At 43.3% G+C, this 25874-nt stretch overlaps 1 protein-coding gene, 1 long non-coding RNA gene and 1 pseudogene across 9 annotated transcripts in view; 2 read left to right on the top strand and 1 right to left on the bottom strand.

The window, feature by feature from the left end:
* Window positions 1-19729, bottom strand: part of CNOT10 (CCR4-NOT transcription complex subunit 10) — a 92155-nt gene extending 72426 nt beyond the window's left edge. For 3 of the 8 annotated variants that reach the window (XM_033212900.1, XM_033212904.1, XM_033212901.1), the window contains exon 1: window positions 5102-5383. In XM_033212900.1, coding sequence (XP_033068791.1) covers window positions 5102-5303 — 202 coding nt within the window. In that variant the 5' untranslated portion in view covers window positions 5304-5383. Of the gene's footprint in view, window positions 1-1838; window positions 1932-5101; window positions 5384-19390 lie in introns of those variants that run through there. The other 5 variants (XM_033212906.1, XM_033212907.1, XM_033212902.1 and 2 more) reach the window with 4 other exon arrangements.
* Window positions 6699-6773, top strand: LOC117084782 (annotated as a pseudogene).
* A 3251-nt stretch (window positions 19730-22980) lies between the features above and the next one.
* LOC117084306 overlaps window positions 22981-25874 on the top strand; it is a 41273-nt gene continuing 38379 nt past the window's right edge. The window contains exon 1 of the long non-coding RNA XR_004437395.1: window positions 22981-23129. This is a non-coding gene — a long non-coding RNA (uncharacterized LOC117084306). The remainder of the gene's footprint in view (window positions 23130-25874) is intronic.

Here is a 25874-nt window from a genome sequence, read left to right as displayed (position 1 = left end):
TGGGTTCAAATGATTCTCCTGCCTCAGTCTCCCGAGTAGCTAGGACTATAGGCGCCTGCCACCACATCTGGCTAATTTTTGTATTTTTAGTAGAGACGGGGTTTTGCCATCTTGGCCAGGCTGTTCTCAAACTTCTGACCTCCCAGGTGACTGCTGCCCTCAGCCTCCCAAAGTGCTAGGATTACAGGTGTGAGCCACTGCGCTTGGCCTAGTCATTTTTAATGTTAAGTTTTCTGCAAAAAATTTACCATTTGTTTTTAAAAGGTGCCTTTTATATTTTATTATCTCCCAAAGAATATTCTGTTTCTTGGTTCTACTCACTAGCAAAAGGTCCATGCATCACTAATGGAAATATCATTAAAAGGAAATGTGACCACTGCATAAATGTGATGTCATGGGCCGCAAACATAGGTAGGTGATGGCAATGTCACTGTGTATGACTTTAAAGAATTTCAAAGGCTCACAATATTTGAATTTCTTATTTATACATGAATTTTTTTTTCATACAGAATTGTTGCTTCAGACTGAAACTCAAAGACCTCCAAAGCTTGAACTTATCTGCAAAATGGGGATAAGAAAACCCTTTTTCAAGTTATCGTAAGGCTTTAGTAAGAATATATGTAAAGTAATTGGCATATACCTGGCAGAGTAAACCCCTAATACGTAGCACGATAGTGCAGATTCTATCCTTTTCAACATACAGCGGGAGGCAGGTTGCACAGTAACGTACAGACAATTTTTAGAATTGAACTAAGACTAAAACTTTAATGTCACTTCTGAAATTAAACAGATGCTACAGAAGTAGAACTGAGGCAAATTTCAGCTTCCCTATTTACTAAAATGCGAGTCTGTATTATACAGTTTTTAGCATCCCTTCCAACTCAGATTGAGTAACTCCAAACACGCTTCTATAAAGAAACTGAGGCCGGGCGCAGTGGCTCATGCCTGTAATCCCAGCACTTTGGGAGGCCGAGGCGGGCGGATCACCTGAGGTAGGAGTTCAAGACCAGCCTGGACAACATGGTAAAACCCCAATTAAGGTATCAATGGACGACAAATCCCCACATGAGAAATAGTAGACCATCTTGTCCCCAAGTTTACCCCTCAAGAGTGCCTACAACCAACTTTCCAGAAAGTTGTCAAGAATCACACCAGTCATGGGGTTCTTTTGCTTACTGTCTCCTTTCCATTCTTCCCTCTCCTTCAATAGATCTGCCAACATGGACTCAAGTTGGGGCTAGAGCTGGCAGAATGCTCCCCCAGTATGGTGTCCCAGAGTTGCATCTTTCACAGTAGCCTCCACTTTCGCACCTCATCCATCACAAGCCTCCTTCCAGGATACTGGGAAGTGTGACTCCTTCTATAATGGCTACCAGCAGTTGCCTAGATAAACAAGCTCCCTTATCCTCAAGAACCCTGCCACAGTCCTTTATAGTATTCCTGAAACACCAGAAACTTGCTGAAACAAGAGTAAATATGAATGGCTTAATAACAGGAAATGAAACTCAGCCTCATTATTTATTAAATAATTGTAAATTATACCATGGCACATTAAGTTATTAAGTCTACATAACTTGATGTGGAAAAATATCTACAACATGTTGTTAAATAAAAGAAAGAGATTGCAAACTGCTTTGTACAACTGAATCCCATGTTTTATAAAAACATATACACAAATATGTACCTCTGAATAAGTATAGAATAAAGTCTACAAGGATACACAGCAAACTATTCAACAAACTGTATGTGCACTTATGATCTGGGCACTTTGTGATTACTGCTTAGACACCAGGAGCATCTCAAAGCACCAGTTGTTGGCCAGGTTTGGTGGCTCACACCTGTAGTTCCAGCATTTTGGGAGGCCAAGGTGGGTGGATCACTTGAGCCCAGGAGTTCAAGACCAGTCTGGTCAGCATGGTGAAACCCCGTCTCTACAAAAAACACAAAAATTAGCTGGGTATGGTGGCATGCGTCTGTAGTCCCAGCTACTAGGGAGGCGAAGGTGAGAGGATTGCTTGAACTCAGGAGGTGGAGGGTGCAGTGAGTTGAGATTGTGCCATGGCACTACAGCCTGGGCAGCAGAGTAAGACCTCATCTTAATAAACTAAAAATAAAAGAACCAGTTGTCAACAGAACTAACTTTGGGAAGCCCTAGCCTGGCACATGTCAGCAGTCAGTGAAGAATGCCAACTTCCTTTTTCCAAGAAGGCAATATGACATAATTAAAAGAATCAGTCACATCTTCAGTCCAGTCTTTCTTTGGCCTGTCTTTAATTGGAGATGCTAAATAAATACAGCTCCCTTCCCTCTTTTCCTTTTACCAGAACTAAAAATTCTTGTACTTTTAAAAATGTATTTACGTTTGTACTTTAAACATAAAAATTAACAATAAAATTCAATTTCATGTGACTTGACTATGAAACAGCTCTTCAGATCACTATGAAACCCCCAGAAGACTGCACACCCTTTTGAGAGTCACCACTTGCAACAATGTAATACTGTATAACTTGTACTTAAAAAAACTCATCTAAGATCTGAGAACTTATCTGCTCTATAAAAAAAGGCATTCTAGTATTTGGGCTTATTAAAAGTGTTACTTCTGATAATTAAAGTTAGCAGGTCAATTAGTATTTTATTTCCACTTTAGCATACAACACGGAGGAGGAAAAGCTAAGAGTTAAGTGAATAAAGTTTGCCAGTTTCAAAAGACAATGTTAAACAATTTTTTCTGTGGAAAGTCAATAACAAGGAGTTTAACTGCAGGAACATACTGTTTACCCAATGCATGTGTTTTGCAAAACTGTCAGGTGCACAAAAAAGGTAAGGACCAATTATTTTTAAATGTGTAAAAATGGGACACAGGACTTTAGGACCTCAGACAGCAAGTTATAAGTTTAGATTGAAACAGAATCCTCAATCCACCATATTGTCACCATAAAATTTTAACAAAGAATATAAATACCTTTCATGTTTCATTTATTATTAAAGATTTTAGAAAACCTAACATTTTAAAAAATGTGTCGTCTCATAAAGAAGCATAATAGATTTAAACCAAATGCCAAAAATTCTTAGTTTGCCATCAAGTTATCTCTAAAGCTTCTTCTAAAATATGCCCCTTGGCTGGGCACAGTGGCTTACACCTATAATCCCAGCACTTTGGCAGGCCAAGGCAAGAGGATTGCTTGAACCTAGGAGTTCGAGACCAGCCTGGGAAACAAAACGAGACCCTGTCTCTATTAAAAAAATTGTTTTAATTAGCCAGGCATAGTGGCATGTGCCTGTAGTTCCAGCTACTTGGGGGGCTGAGGTGGGATAATCACTGAAGCCTCAGAGGTTGAGCCTACCGTGAGCCATGACCATGTCACTGCACTCCAGCCTGGGTGATAGAGTGAAACCCTATCTCAAAAATAATAATAATAATAATAAATATGAATAAAATAAATAAGTAAAATATGCCCTAGATTAGATGACATTCTTTAATGGGACTTCTGGCCCCAACTGTAAGAGTACCTTAGAAATACAGGACAAAGGGGAGGAAAAAAAAAAAACCCACAACTCACCCAGGTGTTGAAAAATTTTGAGCTTCTATTCTCCACTAAAAGCAGAGTAGTTCATGTGGCCACTGCTGTCAGCAACCCCAGAAAATGGAAATCTCAGGCTGGACATGGTGGCTCACGCCTATAAATCTCAGCACTTTGGGAGGCCAAGGCGGGCGGATCACCTGAGGTCAGGAGTTCCAGATCAGCCTGGCCAACATGGTGAAACCCCGTTTCTACTAAAAATACAGAAATTAGCTGGGCATGGTGGCATATGCCTATAATCTCAGCTACTTGGGAGGCTGTGGCAGGAGAATCACTGGAACCTGGAAGATGGAGGCTGCAGTGAGCCAAGATCACGCCATTGCACTCCAGTCTGGGCAACAGAGCGAGACTCCATCTCAAAAAAATAAAAATAAAATAAAATAATAAAAAATAAAAGAAATATAAAAGAGAAATAAAATGTAAGTCTTCTAAAATTCTCCAGAAAAGGAGAGAAGCCAATTTAAAGTAAATATATAAGCTAGGCTGGACACAGTGGCTCACGCCTGTAATCCCAGCACTTCGGGAGGCCGAGGCAGGTGGATCTTGAGCTCGGGGCAACATGGCAAAACCCCATCTCTACCGAAAACACAAAACTTAGCCAGGTGTGGTGGCACATGCCCATAGTCCAGGTACTTGGGAGGCTGAGGTGGGAGGATCACTTGAGCCCAGGAGGTGGAGGTTGCAGTGAGCTGAGATTGTGCCACTGCACTCCAGCTTAGGTGACAGTGAGACCCTATCTCAAAATAAATAAATAATAAATAAATAAATAGATAAGCTGGACTCTAAGCCTGACAAGAGTCTCTGAAATTCCCATTTCTACACACGTTTGAGAACTGAGCTCAATAAATAACCTTTTACGTGTTGACAAACCATTATTTTACCTACATTCTTTAACTTCAGGATAAAAATTTTCTGTTTTTAAAAAAACACACTTCACTACTCAGGACGCTTAGGAGGGAGGATTGCTTGAGCCTAGTATATGACTACCAGCCTGAGCAATCAGCGAGACCCCATTTCTTCTTCTTCTTTTTTTTTTTTGAGACGGAGTCTTGCTCTATTGCCCAGGCTGGAGTGCAGTGGCACAATCCCAGCTCACCACAACCTCTGCTTTCTGGGTTCAAGTGATTCTCCTGCCTCAGCCTCCTGAGTAGCTGGGATTACAGGCACCCATCACCATGCTTGGCTAATTTTTGTATTTTTAGTAGAGGTGGGGTTTCACCATGTCGGCCAGGTTGGTCTTGAACTCTTGATCTCAAGTGATCTGCCCGCCTTGGCCTCCCAAAGTGCTGGGATTACCAGCATGAGCCACCGTGCCCGGCCAAGACCCCATTTCAAAAGAAAACAAAAACAAACAAACAAACAAAATATATATATATATACTTCAACAGGATTATTTTTATTTTTCCTGTTATATATTTGTACATTTCTCAAGTTTTCTGCCAGAGATGGGTATTCATTTTTGTAATCAGTTTTTAAAATGTTTTTAAAACATCTATTATTTATAACTGCTGACTTCTTACCAGACAGAGTCTGCACATAATCCCACAGCATTTCTTTATTTGTCCAAAAGTAGTCTCCATTGCCAATTGAAAGAGTATACGACCGTTCACCCATAAGCTTGACTTTCCTTCTACTCTGGCCTAATGAACATGGCTGACCTTCTATGCGTACAGAGCTCTTTGACCCACAAACCTTGACAGTCTTTACACCAATAGACTTCATTTCTAATCAAACAAATGCCTTTAGTTTTGAACTAAGCAGAAAAGAAATGCACCACGTTTTCAAAACTGAAAATCATCAGTTAACTGAAAGCACAGACACATTCCAATACAGAATGTTCATCATTCAAATCTGATTGGAGGAGACTACAAGCTACACTCATCAAAATACAGCTCCACTGATATATCAAGAAAAGAAAACTTTTCTAAAGAAAAAAGGGATGTTAAATGACCTAAGGAGATCAATGATCAGTCACAAAATACCAATGATGTTCTTGTGAAGGAAAGTTTTAAATCTTAAGGAGGAGGCCACTTTGAAGAAAAACAATTCAGGCCCACTAACGTCACTATATAGCTCAGCTAGGTTAACATACCTCACGTATGGTTTCTATCATGTGAACAAGTATACTTGACTTACCAAAACCTCAAATGGTTTATTCACTAAACCATATTCCCCCCCACTTTAAGCTGGACAAGAGGAGCTGGAGAAATAGGAAAGCACACACTTTGCAGTCAAAGAATAAGCCATTCGTAACAAGCAATGCTACAGAATTGAGCATCCTGTTCGTAAGTGAAGAAATAAACGAACAGAAATTCAAATCAACAATATTAGCTTGGCCGGCACAGTGGCTCAGGTCTGTGATCCTAGCACTTTGGGAGGCCATGGCAGGAGGATCACCTGAGGTCAAGGAGTTTGAGAGCAGCCTGGCCAACATGGTGAAATCCCATCTCTACTAAAAATACAAAAATTAGGCTGGGCACGGTGGCTCACACCTGTAATCTCAGCACTTTGGGAGGCCAAGGCGGGTGGATCACAAGGTTGGGAGTTTGAGAGCAGCCTGACCAACATGGTGAAACCCACATCTCTACTAAAAATACAAAAATTAGCCAGGCGTGGTAGTGTGTGCTTATAATCCCAGCTACTCAGGAGGCTGAGGCGGGACAATCACTTGAACCCAGGAGGTGGAGATTGCAGTGAGCTGAGATCATGCCACTGCACTCTAACCTGGGCAACAGAGCAAGACTCTGTCTCAAAAAAACCAAAAACAAACAAACAAACAAAACCAAAAAAGAAAAAAAAAAACTGTAAAGCAAAAACAGTATCAGCATGCTTTAAGGAAACTAGGCAAAGCAGGATATTGCCACTGCTGATGAGTATTTTGTTTTCACATCTAAGAGGAGGAGTTTTTAATGCATAGAAAAGACTGATATTTACTCGTTTTAAAATATGAATACTTAATTTATTAAAGTTACAAATCCAAAAAGCCTAGATTTTACTCAAACTTTTACACTGAACTCAGACAACTTATTCTACTTGGAGGTCTAATTTTAAAGGCCTGCGAGGCCTACAACATAACATTTTCAAACATAAAATGTTAACTACTTAAACAATTTTATCAAGACTACACTTTCAGGGATCATTTCTACAGTTCATTACTAGAGAAGTTTCTCCAAAACTGCAGAGTACCAAACTTTTTTTTTAATTAAAAAAAAAATTTATCAAGTGAGAACTAGTGCAAACCTCTCCCACAAAACCCGAACAAAATATATTCAATTTTAAGTATAATTGTTAGACTTAAGAAGACAACATTTTTACATTTTAACATGTCAAGAAAAAAAAATTTCCTGAGAATAACTTATAAATCTAAAAAATTAAACTTATAGTTACTCTTAGGTACTCTCTAATGTCCACAAAATAAAATAACTACAGTAAGGTTTCAACTTAAATTCACAAGTATAAATCAGTATTCAGTAACTTATACATTTTAAATTGAAATCATAAGACTAATATAAGTGCTGGGCATGGTGGCTCATACCTGTAATCCCAGCACTTTGGGAGGTCAAGGTGGGAAGATGGCTTGAGCTCAAGAGTTCAAGACTAGCGTGGGCAACATGATGAAACCCCATCTCTACAAAAAATACAAAAATTAGCCAGGTGTGGTGGTGCATGCCTGTAGTCCCAGCTACTTGGGAGGTTGAGGTGGGAGGACTGCTTGAGCCTGGGAAGTCAAGGCTGCAGTGAGCAGTGTTCATGCCACTACACTCCAGCCTGGGTGACAGAGTGAGACTCGGTCTAGGAAAAAAAAAAAAAAAAAGACCAATAAATTACTCTAAATTCTAATATTAAAAACACTTAAGAAGTTGGGCACAGTGGCTCACACCTGTAATCCCAGCACTTTGGGTGGTCGAGGCAGGAGGCTTGCTTGAGTCCAGAAGTTTGAGACCAGCCCAGGACACATGGCAAAACCTTGTCTCTACAAAAAAATAGAAAAACTGGCTGGGTGTGGTGGCATGCACTTGTAGTCCCAGCTACTTGGGAGGTTGGCGTGGGAGGATCACTTGAGCCCGCGAGGTTGAGACTGCAGTGAGCCAAGATCATGCCCCTGTACTCCAGCCTGGACAACAGAGTGAGATCCTGCCTCAAAAAATTAATTAAATTTAAAAAAGAAAAAAAAATCACTTTAAATATCAAACATAGGTCACTACCACATCAACTCCTTATTCTGAAAACTGGTAACTGAAAAGAATGAATTAAGCTTTTAGCATTTAACATGTCTTTCTGGGAAGAATAATAGTCAATATGGGAAAGCTATTATTTTTTGTTGTTGTTTTTGAGACAGGGTCTCACTTTGTAGCCCAGGCTAGAGTGCAGTGGTGTGATCACGGTTCACTGCAGTCCTGACTTCCTTGGCTGCAGTGACCTTCCTACCTCAGCCTCCCAAGTAGCTGGGACTACAGGCATGCAGCAGCACACCGACTAAGTTTTTTCAATCTTTTTGTAGAGACGGGCTCTCCTTATGTTGCCCAGGCTGCTCTTGAACTCCTGGGCTCAAGCGATCTGCCCACCTTGGCCTCCCAAAGTGCCAGGATTGCAGGAATGAGTCACTGTAACCAGCCCAGGAGAGCTGCTCTTTAAAGAAGAACATTCACTAACAAATGTACAAACTACAATAGAACTAGGTAAAAATCATTTTGTAACCCTCAATAATACAACTGATTGAGGAAAGAATCAACAACAGTGGATATTTACAAAATGCCAATTACTCCATAAATTACCTCTAACTGAAAATGGAAAAAGATGTTCCTATCAGCACCTCAAATTGATCAATTTAGCATCACTAATACTGGATAACCTGATATTATGTACTTTATACAGAAAATAAAGTATATACCATCAACCACAAAGTATCTCAAAAATATGCTGAACCTAAATCTAATCAAGTCTGTAGAAATAAATCAGAGTTTAAGAAAATACAAGAGATAAAGCTGGGTGCAGTGGCTCACACCTGTAATTCCAGCACTTTGGGAGACCAAGCTGGCAGGATTCCTTCAGCCCAAGAGTTTGAGACCAGCCTGGGCAATATATTGGGACTCTGTACCTACAAATAAATTTTAAACTTATAGTCATAGCTGGGACTACAGGCACCTGTCACCACACCCAGCTAACTGTCTGTATTTTTTGTAGAGACAGGGTTCACCATGCACCATGCCCAGGCTGGTCTTGAACTCCTAGGTTCAAGCAATCCACCCACCTCGGCCTCCCAAAGTGCTAGGATTTATAGGTATGAACCACCATATCTGGCAGGAAATTGGCTTTTTTTTTTTTTTTTTTTTTTTTTGGTGACAAGGTCTCAGTCACTCAGGTTGGAGTGCAGTGGTGTAATCTTGGCTCACTGCAACCTCTGTCTCCCAGGCTCCAGTGATCCTCACACCTCATCCTCCCTTATAGGTGGGACAACAGGCATGCGCCACCACTAATTTTTTGCATTTTTGGTAGAGATGGGGTTTCACCATGTTGCCTACACTGGTCTCTAACTCCTCAACTAAACTGATCCTCCCACCTCAGACTCCCAAAGTGCTGGGATTACAGGTGTGAGGCACCATGCCCGGCTGGCAGGAAATTTTTAACATATTAAAACATGAATTGTCTAAAACATGACAATGGTATTGTGATTATGTAGGTGAATGTCCCTATTTTTAAGAAATGCATGTTGAAATATTCAAAAATGAAGTGTTATGATGTTTACAATCTATTTTGAAATGATTCAACATGAAAAGTCATAGCTAGAGTCGGGTGTGTTGGCTCACATTGGCACTTTGGGAGGCCGAGGCTGGCAGATCACTTAAGGTCAGGCGTTCAAGACCAGTCTGGCCAACATGGTCAAACCACATCTCTACTAAAAATACAAAAATTAGCTGGGTGCGGCCAGGCACGGTGGCTCACACCTGTAATTCCAGCACTTTGGGAGGCCAAGGCGGGTAGATCACAAGGTCAGGAGATCGAGACCATCCTAGCTAACATGGTAAAACCCTGTCTCTACTAAAAATACAAAAAATTAGCCAGGCGTGGTGGCACACGCCTGTAGTCCCAGCTACACAGAAGGCTGAAGCAGCAGAATCACTTGAACCCGGGAGGCGGAGGTTGCAGTGAGCCAAGATTGCACCACTGCACTCTAGCCTGGGCAACAGAGTGAGACTCCATCTCAAAACAAAACAAACAAACAAACGAAAACAGGTCAGTGTGGTAGCGTGTGCCGGTAATCCCAGCAACTTGGGAGGCTGAGGCAGGAGAATCACTTGAACTCGGGAGATGGAGGCTGCAGTGAACCGAGATCGCACCACTGCACTTCAGCCTGGGCAACAGAGCGAGACTCCATCTTAAAACAAAACAAACAAACAAACAAAAACAGCTGGGTATGGTAGCATGTGCCTGTAATCCCAGCAACTTGGGAGGCTGAGGCAGGAGAATCACTTGAACTCGGGAGGTGGAGGTTGCAGCGAGGCAAGATTGCACCACTGCACTCCAGCCTGGGCAATAGAGTGAGATTCCATATCAAAAAAAAAAAAAAATTAAGAGTCATAGCTAGTGATATAGGAAGCAAATATGGTAAAATATAACAATTGCTGAACTAGGGGGTAGATATATAGACATTCATTTTATTTTTTAAATTTTTTAGGTGTCTGCAATCATTCATAATAAAAAGTTGAAAAAATGCCAAATAATGCCAGGTACAATGGCTCATGACTATAATCCTAGCACTTTGGAATGCCAAGGCAGGAGGATCACAAGGTCAGGAGTTCGAGACCAGCCTGGCCAACATGGTGAAATCCCATCTCTACTAAAAATACAAAAAAAACTAGCTGAGCATGGTGGCATTCGCCTGTAGTCCCAGATACTTGTGAGGCTGGGACAGGAGAATCACCTGAATCCAGGAAGCGGAGGTTGCAGTGAGCTGAGATCCCGCCACTGTACTCCAGTCTGGGCAATAGAGGGAGACTCCATCTTAAAAACAAACAAAACACAGGCTGGGCACGGTGGCTCACACCTGTAATCCTAGCACTTTGGAGGCCAAGGTGGCTGGATCACGAGGTCAAGAGTTCGAGACCAGCCTGACCAACATAGTGAAACCCCGTCTCTACTAAAAATACAAAAATTAGCTGGGCATAGCGCACGCCTGTAATCCCAGTTACCTGGGAGGCTGGAGCAGGAGAATCGCTTGAACCAAGAGGCGGAGGTTGCAGTGAGCCGAGATCGCACTACTGCATTCCAGCCTGGGCGACAGGGTGAGACTCTGTCTCAAAAACAAACAAACAAACAAACCAGATAATGCAGATTCCTCACTGGACCTTGAAGAAAGCAAATGGCAGGACGGTGTTGCTGTAGTATACTCAACTCATCTCTGTAAATTATATATAGATGACTTAAAATATGTATTTTAAGTCAATATGAGCTTGTGTAGGAATAGAAAAAGTGTGGAAGAATGGCAAACTTGGTACCAGTTAGCTGGAAAGAGAGACTAGGTAGGTAGGTATAGAAAACTTATACATTTGGTTTTTTTTTTTTTTTTTGAGATGGAATCTCGCTCTGTCCCCCAGGCTGAGCACAATCTAGGCTCACTGCAAGCTCCACCTCCTGGGTTCATGCCATTCTCCTGTCTCAGCCTCCCAAGTAGCTGGGACTACAGGCGCCTACCACCTCGCCTAGCTAATTTTTTTTTTTTTTTTTGTATTTTTAGTACAGACTGGGTTTCACCGTATTAGCCAGAATGGTCTCGATCTCCTGACCTTGTGATCCACCCACCTCAGCCTCCCAAAGTGCTGGGATTACATTTGGTTTTATAGAGTTTTTTTGAGCTGGAGTCTTGCTCTGTCGCCCAGGCTAGAGTACGGTGGCACCATCTCGGCTCACTGCAAACTCTGCCTTCCGGGTTAAAAAGTGATGCTCCTGACTCAGCTTCCAGAGTAGCTGGGACTACAGGCACCCACCACCACACCGAGCTAATTTTTGTATTTTTAGTAGAGACAGGGTTTCACCACATTGGCCAGGCTGGTCTTGAACTCCTGACCTCAGGTGATCCACCTGCCTCGGCCTCCCAAAGTGTTGGGATTACAGGCATGAGCCACAGCGCCTGGCCTAAATAAAAATAGTCTTGACTTAAAATAGTCTCATTTGTTCGTTCTTCCTACAGTTTTTCTGGTTGTCCTGGCTTAAAATTTCTTTTCTTTTCTTTTTTTTTTTTTTTTGAGATAGAGTCTCACTCTGTTGCCCAGGCTGGAGTACAGTGGCGTGATCTCGGCTCACTGAAAATTCCACCCCCAGGGTTCATGCAATTCTCCTGCCTCAGCCTCCTGAGTAGCTGGGACTACTGGTGCATGCCACCACATCTGGCTTTTTTTTTTGAAGCGGAGTCTCGCTATGTCGCCCAGGCTGGAGTGCAGTGGCGTGATCTCGGCTCACTGCAAGCTCCGCCTCCCGGGTTCACACCATTCTCCTGCCTCAGCCTCCTGAGTAGCTGGGACTACAGGCGCTCGCCACCATGCCCGACTTTTTTGTATTTTTAGTAGAGACGGGGTTTCACTATGTTAGGCAGGATGGTCTCGATCTCCTGACCTCGTGATCTGCCTGCCTCGGCCTCCCAAAGTGCTGGACCTAAGTGAGCCACTATGCCCGGCCTAATTTTTTATATTTTTGATAGAGATGGGGTTTCGCCACGTTGGCCAGGCTGGTCTACCTCTTGATCTCAGGTGATCTGCCCACTTCAGCCTCCCAAAGTGCTGAGATTATAGGTGTGAGCCACCATGCCCGGCCAACATCATAAAGTACTCTTGTCTTGATTTCTTATTACTCATCTGGTTCTGTTTTTCCCTTCTTCATAATGCTATCAATCTTTTCTTATTGAGACTACCATCACCATCTTCCTAGTGCAAATTCCCAGAAAACTTCAAATTTGGGATTTTGTGTCCTAACTCCAGCTACCTTCTCCTTTCAAATAACCCTAAAAAGTACCAAAAAAAAAAAAAAAAAAAATCCTAAAACACTGTTGGTATTTATTTCTTTGGTCAAGAATGACACTGGCTTCATATTACTTTTCCATGCTATATAGACACACAAACCTTGTGAACCTTCCACTGCCCCTTTGTTTTTGGTTGGTGCACCCACCTACAACCTAAGACACTCCTCGCTATAGGATTTGGTCGAAATACAATTCAGGGTGTGGGATCAGCTGGGTGATCCATCACTGAGAAAGCATGCAACCCAGAAGCACAGGTAAATTAGTTCCCCATGGGGTGAGTCCTAACCAGCTGGCAACTGAAAATAGGAGGAATAGACAGATAAATCATCCCTCCTTTCTCTCTGAAGTTTCTCCTCAAAATCCTTCCAGAAGACTCTCACATGCAAGTGACCTGCTATAGTCTCTTCACAGCTCAAAGCGAAGCAGTAGCCGAGGATGTAACCTATTGTGTCTTCCTTTGCCTTACTTCCTTTTCTCCCTCACTTTCACTACCCCAGGTTTGTATCTTTCAAATAAAAAGGCAGCACCTTAATCGAGTTCTGCTTCCCAGAGGATGTGGGCTAAAACATACAACTTACCTCGGGTGAACCTTACAAGCTAAAAATCCTGTGAAGCAAATACAACAGAAAGCTATTAGGATCCCCATTTTATGAATGTGGAAACCGAGGCTCAACTAATAAGCTTTTCCAAGGCACACGGCTTTCTAATTAGTCACCAAAATCTGCCAATTTTAATCTTTAAACATTTCTCCTGGCCGGGCGCGGTGGCTCATGCCTGTAATCCCAGCACTTTGGGAGGCCGAAGTGAGCGGATCACCTGAGGTCGGGAGTTCGAGGCCAGCCTGACCAACATGCAGAAACCCCGTCTCTACTAAAAATACAAAATTAGCCAGGCGTGGTGGCACATGCCTGTAATCCCAGCTACTAGGGAGGCTGAGGCAAGATAATTGCTTGAACCTAGGAGGCAGAGGTTGCGGTGAGCCGAGATCGCGCCATTGCACTCCAGCCTGGGTGACAGAGAGACTCTGTTTAAAAAAAAAAAAAAAAAAAAAAAATTTCTCCCATTTGCCTCCCCTCCCCATCCTACCACTACCCTAAAGTAATAATAGTCAGCATTTAGAAAACACCAGGATCTGCTGGGAGGATCGCTTGGGGCCAGGAGTTCAAGACCAGTCTAGGCAAAATAGCAATACTCCATATCTACAAAACATTTAAAAATGATCTGGGTACAGGCTGGGCACGGTGGCTCACGCCTGTAATCTCAGCACTTTGGGAGGCCAAGGTGGGCGGATCACGAGGTCAGGAGATCGAGACCATCCTGGCTAACGTGGTGGAACCCCGTCTCTACAAAAAATACAAAAAAATTAGCTGGGCGTGGTGCTGGGCGCCTGTAGTCTCAGCTACTTGGGAGGCTGAGGCAGGAGAATGGCATGAACCTGGGAGGCAGAGCTTGCAGTGAGCCGAGATCTCGCCACTGCACTCCAGCCTGGGCGACAGAACGATATTCTGTCTCCAAAAAAAAAAAAAAAAAAAAAAAATCTGGGTATAGTAGTACACATCTGTAGTCCTAACTACTCAAGAGTCTAAGGCAAGAGGATCGCTTGAGCCCAGGAGTTCACGGCTGCAGTGAGCTATGATGGTGCCACTGCACTCCAACGTGGGTAACACAGTGAGACCCTGTCTCAAAACAAAACAAAACAAAACAAAAAAACTCAGGGCCTGAGATTATATCATTTAACCTGTTACTACACCTGTGAGATAGACACTTTCTTCATTCTCATTCTACATGCAGGAAAGCTGAAGTTTAAAAAAAGGCTTCTTGAAATTTGCCCAATGTCACACAAATACCAAGTAGTACAGCTAGGATGAATCTAATCTATCTGATTTCAAACCCCTTACTCTTAATTCTATCATTCCTCACCTGGCTCAGTTAAATATAAATCAGATCACACCATCACGCCCTTATTGAAAACGTCCACTGGCAATTCAAACTCCCTCCATGGCCTATAATGCCCAACATACACCAACTCCTAACACAACTGTGACTTCATCTCTTGCCATGCTGCCTTTGCTCACCAAGCTATAAATTATGTGTATTGGCTTTTTTGTTTTGTTTTCTGTTTGAGATAGGGTCTCACTGTCACCCAGGCTAGAGTACAGTGGCCCAATTATAGCTCACTGCAACCTTGAACTCCTGGGCTCAAGCCACCCTCCCACCTCAGACTCTGGAGTAGCGAGGACTTCAGGGTCATGCCACCATGCCTAGCTATTTTTTTTATTTTTATTTTTTATGGAGACAAGTCTGGTTATGTTGCCTACGCTGGTCTTGAACTCCTGGCCTCAAGCGATTCTCCCACCTCAGCCTCCCACAGGTGTGAGCACCTCTGCCCAGCCTGAAACTATGCGTTGTCTCTTATTTGTCAGATATTGTTCTAGGGACTAGAGCTAGAACACAACTAACATAGACAAAAGTCTGTATCCTCGGGGAGCTTGTATTCAACGGGTCAGCTTGATGTTCTTTAAACATTTTCCAAGCGAGGCTTCTGTACATTTGTATATGCGTTGCTCCTCTTACCTGGCTCATTATTCCCAACACAGATGGCTCTTTATCCTTAGGGTCTCTGTTTAAATGTCAACTCTAAGAAAGCCCTTCTCTAACTAATCTATCTGAAAAATAGGGCTTCTGCTTTCAGTCATCCTCTATTCTCTCTCTCTCTCTCCTTTTTTAGATGGTGTTTTGCTCTTGTTGCCCAGGCTGGAGTGCAATGACACGATCTTGGCTCACTGCAACCTCTGCCTCCTAGGTTCAAGTGATTCTCCTGCCTCAGCCTCCCCAGTAGCTGGGAATACAGCTACTTTTGTATTTTAAGTCAAGAGAGGGTTTCAACATGTTGGTCAGCCTGGTCTTGAACTCCTGACTTCAGGTGATCCGCCCACCTCAGCCTCCCAAAGTCCTGGGATACAGCCACTGCACCCAGCTCTCTTACTGATTTTTATTGTATGTATGTATGTATGTATGTATGTATGTATTTATTTATTTATTTTGAGATGGAGTCTGACTCTGTCGCCCAGGCTGGAGTGCAGTGGTGCGATCTTGGCTCACTGCAAGCTTCACCTCCCGGGTTCACTCCCGGGTTCACGGGCTCCTGCCTCAGCCTCCTGAGTAGCTGGCACTACAGGTGCCTGCCACCACGCCCAGCTAATTTTTTTGTATTTTTGGTAGAGAAGGGGTTTCACTGTGTTAGCCAGGATGGTCTCGATCTCCTGACCTTGTGATCTGCCCACCTCGGCCTCCTAAAGTACTGGGATTACAGGCGTGAGCCACTACACCCAGCCTTTTATTTTTTTGAGAGAGGGTCTCACTCTGTTGCCCAGACAGTGGCCTGATCATAGCTCACTGCAGCCTTTAACTCCTAGGTACAAGCAATCCTCCCACCTCAGCCTCCCTAGGAGCTGAGACTATGGGCACATACCATAATGTTTGGCTTTTTATTTTTTAGAGTCAGGGTTTCACTTATGCTGCCCAGGATTGTCTCAAACTCCCGGCCTCAGGCAATCCTCCCACTTCAGCCTCCCAAAGTGCTAGGATTACAGGTGTAAGCAACTGCAGACAGCCTCTCTTCCTCATTTTTTTCTTCTGAGTATTTTTTTTTTTTTTTTTTTTTTGAGATAGAGTCTCACTCTGTCACCCAGCCTGGAGTGCAGTGGCGCAATCTCAGCTCACTGCAACCTATGCCTCCAGGTTCAAGCAAATTCTCCTGCCTCGGCCTCCTGACTAGCTGGGATTACAGGTGTGGGCCAGCATGCCCAGCTAATTTTTGTGTTTTTAGTAGAAATGGGGTTTCACCATGTTGGTCAGGCTGGTTTGGAACTCCTGACCTCGGGTGATCCGCCCTCCTCAGCCTCCCAAAGTGCTGGGATTACAGGCGTGAATCACCACACTCGGCCTTCCTCAGAGTATCTATCACAACTTGAAATCATCTTATTTTTCATTTTGTTTACATGCTTATCTGTCCTTCATACTACATAAGCTCCACAACAGAGACTTTGTTTTGTTCCTGCCCAGTTCCTAAAGTAGTACCTGGCAAAACAGGCCATCGGTGAATATTTACTGAATAAATTAATATCACAACATTAGCTCGTCTTAGGTGGTCTCTGGGCTTCCTGTCTTGCTTCATTTAAATCCACCATCTACAACAGTCAGCATGATCAGATCACTCATCTTAAGTCCTTTCACGACCCTTTTTTCTTACCTGATGAAGAACACACACACAAGACCCTCCATGACAAAGATACTGACCTCATGAGCTCAGACAGGAAGCAGCGTGTAAGACAGACTTTGAATGAACGGTGTTCAACAGACGGAGAAGAGAAAGGACATTACGGCTCAGAAGCTCAAAAAGCACAATGCTTTGCAACAGTAATTTATGATGTGAAGAGCTGGGTAGGTTGACGTAGAAAAACCAGCTGGAAATAGATTTTGAAGATGCTCACAAACCACATTAAAGAGTGAGGACGGCCGGACGCGGCGGCTCACGCCTGTAATCCCAGTACTTTGGGAGGGTGAGGCGGGAGGATCACAAGGTCAGGAAATCGAGACCATCTTGGCTACCACGTGAAATCCCGTCTCCACTAAAAAATACAAAAAAATTAGCCAGGCGTGGTGGTGGGTGCCTGTAGTCCCACTACTGGGGTGGGGTGGCTGAGGCAGGAGACCATGTGAACCTGGGAACCCAGGAGGCGGAGCTTACAGTGAGCCAAGATCCCACCACTGCACTCCAGCCTGAGCGACAGAGGGAGACTCTCAAAAAAAAAAAGGACTTAAAAGGAGAAAGAAAATATAATAAAAATTAAATAAAAAGAATGACTTGATGCCCAAAGCATGTACAGTCTTAGAAACTTTATAGGAAGGGGAATGATAGGATTCAATGAATGCCTTAGGGGATAAAAAAAAAAAAAGGGGGGGGCAGGGCAACAGTGAGGAAAATGGATGGGATAGGAAGAGACAAGAGACAAACACCAGTGAGAAGACTACTCAATGCGACATAGATCATACTAAAAGATAAAGGCCAGAAACACAGCAGTTGAGATGGACATGAGCAGAAATTCAAAGGAGCCACATTAAACATTCATCTATTTTATACAAATTTAACCTTATATCTAAGCAGGAAGTTTCCTTCAACATGGCCTCTGAACTTAAACCAACGAAAAAAACAGTCCCCTAATCCCTGTGGACCTTATTCTTCAATTACACACATCACACAGCTCTTACTAAACAGGAGTGCAACTAGGATACGTCCATCTCCTCCAACAGACTGAACTGCAGGTCTTCAAAGGCAGGGAGTGTGTCAGATCTGTTATTCAACACTCAATCTTTGCGAATGAATAAATGAACGAGTAGAAGACTTTATGACTAAGGATTTGAAAACCGGATAGGCTTTAGGTCTAACAAGGTGATTTTGGACAAGCGCAATGGTATGAGCAAGTAGGAATGGTAAATGTGGGGAACACAGACACCATTCTAAAATAAGGAGGAAGATGTCGGTCCCCTTGTCCAGACTTGAACAGGCCATGCCTTTTTCCTGTCTATGTCTTTTTCCTCTCCCTCGTCTACCTTTCCCCATTCCATATCTGCTCATTCCCTCACTTCTTTGAGATATCTGCTCAAATATCTCACCAGAGGCCTTCCCTGATCAACCTATCCAAAATTTCACAGTACATTCCTTATACCCTCTCTAGGCCTTTGCTCTGTTGTTTTTCTTCTTAGAAGATTATTGAAGAGATCCTCTAACGATTTTTATTCCTCTGTACCTAAAATAGAATTGGCTTACTTTAATTTCCAAGTGAAGTTCACTTGTCAGTTACTGTGAATAATGAACGAGTAGAAGTGATCAGAACCTACTAAAATCCACAGGACACTGAAATTTTAAACTAAATTCACTGTAAAAATTTTAAGTTCCATCACTTTTAAATTCTGTCACTTAAGTTCTTTCCAATAAAACCTGGATGCCACAAAGAATATTAATTTCTTGCGGGAAACATTCCGGACACGGTCAGGAAATAATTTTATATTCCTTAATGGGGAAGATTCTAGGAATGGGAGCAATAATCCATAAAGAAAACCATCGAGATTAAGTAACTTCGAGGAACTAGGGCAATTAAGTACCAAACCCAAGATTCTACAAGCATAGACTGTAGAGAGGCAATATGCCTATTTAAATAAGTGGTTTACTTTGGGAAGCCGGGGCAGAAGGATCGCTTGAGCCCAGAAGTTCGAGATCAGCCTGGGCAACATAGGCAACATAGCGAGACCCCTACCCGTCTCTATTAAGGAAAAAAAAAGTGGTTTTTACAAAGTTAATTCCATAGGAGTCAATGACCAGAGGAAGCCACGTGTGGCCAAAACAGCCCAGGTGAATCCCAGCCTGAGCCACGAGATATTATAGGCAGATGTGTGCTCCAGGGTGACTTTCTCTTGTCTGCTTTTCCCACGAAGAAGCGGAAAATTCTGCGAAGCGGCAAAATACACTTAAGCTTTTTGGGCCGGAGTTATTCTGGACAGCAGGGCAAAGGCGGCCAGTAGCGACTTCATACTGCACTTGAGTAAAACAACTATTGGACCCGGGGCCCGAAAACTCATGTTAGCGACAGCCGAGATAGAGGATGGGGTAAAGAAATGCACGCCCAAATTCAAGTCGCCCTATAGTGCCCACCCGGGGCCCCGCCGCCTCCGAGTTCAGGGTCCGCCCGGCCTCGCACGTCCCGCCGTCTCGTCGCTCGGGACACTGGCGTCCTACCTGCAGGCTTGTCTGCAGCCATCTTCCCGCTTCGGCTTGGGTTCTTCCCTGCAGGTGGCGTGGCACTGACTCCCGCCGCCGGGCTGGCCTCTGTCCTGGACCTATGAGGACAACTCTGTGCCTATCCCGGGTCTGGGCCCCCAGGTTCCGGCTTGGGGAGTGGGCAGACGGCGGGCTGAGGAAGTGACGAGCGCTAGTTCGCGTCGTCTAGCAACAGCAACAGCTTCCCCACCCAGAGAGCGCCACAGCCTCCCGCCATCCACAGCTTCCGCCCCACGGCTCCCGGGTACCCACTACTTCCGGGGGCGGCAGCCTGCCGCGCCTGGAGCGCCGGCGTGGGAACTGCTGCTGGCCCCGCCCCACGCCGACGTCCCCTCCGCGCCCCGCCCCCGGCCGGACGTACTCTGGCTGGAACCTCTGCCTGTTCGCAGGGCGGATGCGGTGGGACGGAAGTACCTCTGTCCTTTGCTTATTCTGATTAAAATACCAAAGTGTCAGAGCTTTTGTCCCTCAATGTCACATAAGATTACAATAATCACATCTGGCATTTATGTGCTAAGCACTGAGCCCTGCACTTGGTTTGTACTATCTCATGATTTCTTGCAACCCCGTGAGAGAGGCGCTGTTGAGGATCCCCGTTTAAAAAGAAACGCTTTTTATTTTAGAATAGTTGTAGTTGTGCAGAAAAGTTGCAAAGATGACACCTAGAGTTCCTGTCTCCTCACCTAGTTTCTCCTATTATGAACATCTTAATTATTTTACTGTGGTACGCTGATCACATCCAATAAACCAGTTTGATTGGTGCATTATTACTCACTAAACTACACATTTTATTCACATTTACCAGCTTTCTTTCAATGTCCTTTCTTTGTTGTTGTTCCGGGATCCTGTCCAGGACACCACATTGCATTTATTCATGATGTCTTCTTTTTTTTTTTTTTGAGATGGAGTCTCGCTCTGTCGCCCAGGCTGGAGTGCAGTGGCCAGATCTCAGCTCACTGCAAGTTCCGCCTCCCGGGTTTACGCCATTCTCCTGGCTCAGCCTCCCGAGTAGCTGGGGCTACAGGCGCCCACCAACTCGCCCGGCTAGTTTTTTGTATTTTTTAGTAGAGACGGGGTTTCACCGTATTAGCCAGGATGGTCTCGATCTTCTGACCTCGTGATCCGCCCGTCTCGGCCTCCCAAAGTGCTGGGATTACAGGCTTGAGCCACCGCGCCCGGCTCATGATGTCTTCTTAGGCTATTTTTGGCTGTGGCAGTTTCTCAGAGTCTTCTTGTTTTTGATGACCTTGACAGTTTTGAAGAGTTACTCCTCGGAAATTCGGTGGAATGTGCCTCAATTTGGGTTTGGCCAATGTTTTTCACATGGTTAGACTGGGGTTTTGGGTGTTTAGGAGGAAGATCACAAGGTGACTGACTATTCTCATCACATAGAATCAAGGGTACCTGCTCTCAAAATGACATCACTGATCATGTTAACCTTGATTACCTCTCTAAGGTAGTGCTTGCCAGTTTTCTCCACTGTGGGGTTACTCCTCCCACCCTTCCACACTACTTTGGAACCAAGTCAATAAATGCAACCCACACTCAAGGTGGGAAGGTGGGGTATTTAAGCTCAACCTTCTGCAGTGGGGAGTATGTACATAAATTATCTTCCCCCAGGGAAATCTGCCTCTTCTCCCTCATTTAGCTATTTGTATCAGTATGGACTCATGGATGTTTATCTTATACTGGTTACATTCCAGTACTACATTATTTTGTTGCTAAAATTGTCCCAGCTTTGTTAATTGGGAGATTTTTCAGGTTTATACCTGTTTTTTTCTTTTCTTTTTTAACTTTTGTTTTAAACTTTCTATTAAAAAAGTATTTGTTTTTGGCCAGGCACGGCGGCTCATGCCTGCAATCCCAGCACTTTGGGAGACCAAGACCAGTGGATCACTTGAGGTCAGGAATTTGTGACCAGCCTGCCGAACATGGTGAAACCCCGTCTCTACTAAAAATACAAAAATTAGCCGGGCATAGTGGTGTGCATCTGTAATCCCAGTTACTTGGGAGGCTGAAGCAGGAGAATCGCTTGAACCCGGGAGGCAGCGATTGCAGTGAGCCAAGATCGCCCCACTGCACTCCAGCCTGGGCAACAGAGTGAGACTCTGTCTCAAAAAAAAAAAAAAAGGTATTTGTTTTTTCTTAAACTTTTAAATTCAGGCTAGCATACACAAAGAAAAGTGCATGAATCATAAGTACAGCTTATTGACTTTTCATCAACTTAACACATACATGTAACTAGCACCCAGAGAAAGGACAGAGCTTTACCTGTACCTGGGAGTTCCCCTCATGCCTCTTCCCATCTCTCCACAAAGATAATCATTATGCTGACATTTAACACTATGGATTAGTTTCACCTGCTTTTACACTTAATGAATACACATTATACAATATATGTTTTAGGGTCTAGCTTCTTTTGCTCGATAGTATGAGATTAATTTACATTGTTGAGTGAGGTTGTATTTGTTTCTCATTGTTACATATATTATAATGTTACATTATGTGACTGTTCCTTAATTTATGTATTCATTTTGTTGTTGGGCATTTGGATATTGTATCTATTTCAAATATGGCCAATATGAATACTCTAGTATGACTTTTGATGAATATGTGCCCACCATAAAAAGGCATACTGCCGAGTGCAGTGGCTCACGCCTGTAATCCCAGCACTATGGGAGGCCGAGGTAGGCAGATTACCTGAGGTCAGGAGTTTGAGACTAATCTGGTCAACATGGTGAAACCCCACCTCTACTCAAAGAGGTACAAAAATTATAGACGTTGTGACGGGTGCCTGTAATTCCAACTACTTGGGAGGCTGAGGCAGAAGAATTGCTTGAACCCGGCAGGTGGAGGTTGCAGTGAGCTGAGGTTATGCCATTGCACTGCAGCCTGGCCAGCAAAAGCAAAACTCCATCTCAAAAATAAATATATACATAATAATAAATAAATAATAAAAAAATAAAAAGGCACACCTGAAGTGTAGTAGGGAGCCTCCTAATGAAAAGGAATTAGGAGGAACCTCTTATAGAATTTGGGCTTATGCTAACGGGATTGGGAAAGTAGGAGGCCAAATTTGAATTGGATGCTGTCAGGAAACAGGCAATTCAGTCTTGATTTTGTCTAACCAGAAGGAGGAACAAAGCAAGCTACAGCTGTCACTGGTAAAAAAACAAAACAAAACAAAAAAACCAGAATTACTCATACTAGAAGAAGGGGATGTTTTCTCATTTTTGTGGTTGTTGAGGGCCTTGTTTCTGTCTTGTCCAAAACACGATCATGGTGAAACTGTCTATGGACATTGTTCATATTCTGTGAGTGCTGTTTGTGTCCAGTTGGGGACATTCTACTAACAGAACTTTTTTTTTTTTTTTTTTCTTAGTCCCCCTTTCACTTTCTCACATGTGGTCACATCTATGTTGGTTCTTGTCCCCCATTTCATAGATAGGGAAACTGATGCACAGGTGTTAATCCACTTTCCCAAGCCACAAGACTAGTAAATGGCTATTACCTTAACCACTACATTCTAGACTCTAGGATTTGCTATTATATTGAAGATATTTGGGCTCTCTTCCCTCCACTTTCAATATCAGCAGCTTTCCCTTTTATCACAACCAGGCTGACATCAATGACGGAGAATTAATTCAGGAGTGGGAGTTGGAAAACTCAGTAGGACTTTGCTCTGTCATAAACTATGGTGAGTCACTTTGCCTCTAGCTAATAATGATACCACTATCCATTCACAGTACTTTAGACTGTATGTGGTTGGTAGGTTTGTTTGTGTGTTTTGAGACAGGTTTCACCCAGGTAGTAGTGCAGTGGTGTAATCATGGCTCACTCCAGCCTCTAACTCTCAGTTTCAGGTGATTCTCCCACCTTAGCCTCCCAAGTAGCTGGGACTACAGGTGCACACCACCATGCCTGACTAATTTTTTGTATTTTTGCTATTTTTAATTTTTAATTTTTAAAATATTTATTTATTTATTTATTTTAAGATGGAATTTCTCTCTTGTCATCCAGGCTGGAGTGCAATGGCGTGATCTTGGCTCACTGCAACCTCTGTCTCCTGGGTTCAGGCAATTTTCCTGCCTCAGCCTCCTGAGTAGCTGGGATTACAGGTGCAAGCCACAGTGCCTGGCTAATTTTTGTTGTTTTGGTTCACCACATTGGCCAGGCTGGTGTCAAACTCCTGACATCAGGTGAACCACCCACCTCAGCCTCTCAAAGGGCTGGGATTACAGGCATGAGCCACCTCGCCTGGCCTAATTTTTTGTATTTTTGGTAGAGACCGGGTTTTGCCATGTTGCCCAGGCTGTTCTCAAACTCCTGAGCTCAAGTGATACACCCACCTCAGCCTCCCAAAGTGCTGGGATTATAGGTGTGAGCCACCGTGCATGGCCTGTATGCGATTCTTACTGCTTGTGGAAGACTGCCTCCAGAGAATCGTACAATATGTGACCTTTTACGTCTAGCTTCTTGGTTGACAACTCTTACCATCCCAATATGCACATGCTGCTCCTCCCATCCATCAGGAGGTTGAGTCGAACCCAATGTATAGCATGGTGACTATAGTTAATAATAATATATTGTAAGGTTGGGTGTGGTGATTTGCACCTATAATCCCAGCACTTTGGGAAACTGAGGCAGGTGGATCACTTGAGCCCAGGAGTTTGAGACCAGCCTGGGAAACATAGTGAAACCCAGTCTCTACAAAAAATACAAAAATTAGCCAGATGTGGTGGCGCACACCTGTAGTCCCAGCCACTTGGGAGGCTGAGGTGGGAGGATTGCTTGAGCCTAGGAGACAGAGGTTGCACTCCAGCCTGGACAACAAAGCAAGATCCTGTCTATAATATAATATTATTATTATTAATAATAATAATGTATATGTGGAGTCTTCAAAAAGTTCATGGAAAATATGTATTATGAAAAAACTATGCATGGATTTCAAACTCTTTTTGCACCAAAATAAACTCATACTAACTTATTATAACATGTCAAAACAGGATCCAGTTTGAGGCACTAAGAAAGATAAGACGTCAGTTTGAAAAGAGCCCCTTTCAGAGCAGTATGAATTCTGCTAAAATTGAAGCAAGAACAAACACCAAATTTATGATAAAGCTTGGATGGAAGAATGGTGAGATAATGTATCCTTTATAAAAGGTTTATAAAGAGAATGCCCCCCCCCAAATCAGTAGTTTACAAATGCATAACTCGTTTTAAGAAGGGATGAGATGGCCATTGCAGTGGCTCATGCCTATAATCCCAACAATTTGGGAGGCCAAGGTGGGTGGATCACTTGAGGTCAGGAGTTCAACACCAGCCTGGCTAAAATGATGAAACCTTGACTCTACTGAAAAAATACGAAAATTAGCCAGGCATGGTGGGGCGTGCCTATAGTCCCAGCTACTCAGGAGGCTGAGGCAGGGGGATTGCTTGAACCTACCCAGGAGGTGGAGCTGCAGTGAGCCAAGCTCGTGCCACTGAACTCCAGCCTGGGTGACAGAGTGAGATTCCATCTCAAAAAAAAAAAAAAAGAAGAATAGATGAGACAGTGTTGAAGACAAAGTGCCAAGTGGCAGATCATCCACATCAATTTTCAAGGAAAAAATATGTCTTGGTTTGTGCCATAATTGAGTAAGATGGACAATTAACAGCAGAAACAATAGCTAATACCACAGACATCTCAATTGGTTCAGCTTACACAAGTCTGACTAAAAAATTAAAGTTGAGCAAAATTTCCATTAAATAGTTACCCAAACAGTTGCACGCTGATCAACTGTAGACAAGCAAAGGTTTCAATGGAAATTTTAAACACATGAGATCGAAATTCTTAAGTATTTCTTCTAGGAATTGTAACAGAAAATGAAACATGGCTTTACCAGTATAGTTTTGAAGACAAAGCATAATCAAAGCAATGACTACCAAGAGGTGGGAGGGGTCTAGTCAAAGCAAAAGCACACCAATCAAGATCAAAGATCATAGCAACAGTTATTGGGAATGTTCAACTCATTTTGCTTCTTGACTTTCTGGGAGGGCCAAAGAATAATAACATCTGCTTATTATGAGAGTGTTTTAAGAAAGTTAGCCAAAGATTTAGAAAAAAAAAAAATCCCAGGCGCGGTGGCTCAGGCCTGTAATCCCAGCACTTTGGAAGGCCGAGGTGGGTAGATCAGGAGGTCAGGAGATCAAGACCATCCTGGCCAATATGGTGAAACCCTGTCTCTACTAAAAAAATACAAAAATTAACTGGGTGTGGTGGCGTGTGCCTATAATCCCAGCTACTTGGGAGGTTGAGGCAGGAGAATTGCTTGAACTAGGGAGGCGGAGGTTGCAGTGAGCTGAGATCATGCCACTGCACTCCAGCCTGGTGACAGAGTGAGACTCCATCTCAAAACAAAACAAAACAAAACAAACAAAAAAAAGAAAAAGAAAAAGAAAA

This window comes from Trachypithecus francoisi, unplaced genomic scaffold (assembly GCF_009764315.1).
Source record: "Trachypithecus francoisi isolate TF-2019V2 unplaced genomic scaffold, Tfra_2.0 Lachesis_group0, whole genome shotgun sequence".
Lineage (NCBI taxonomy): Eukaryota > Metazoa > Chordata > Mammalia > Primates > Cercopithecidae > Trachypithecus > Trachypithecus francoisi.
This window is presented reverse-complemented; position numbering and strand designations above follow the sequence as displayed.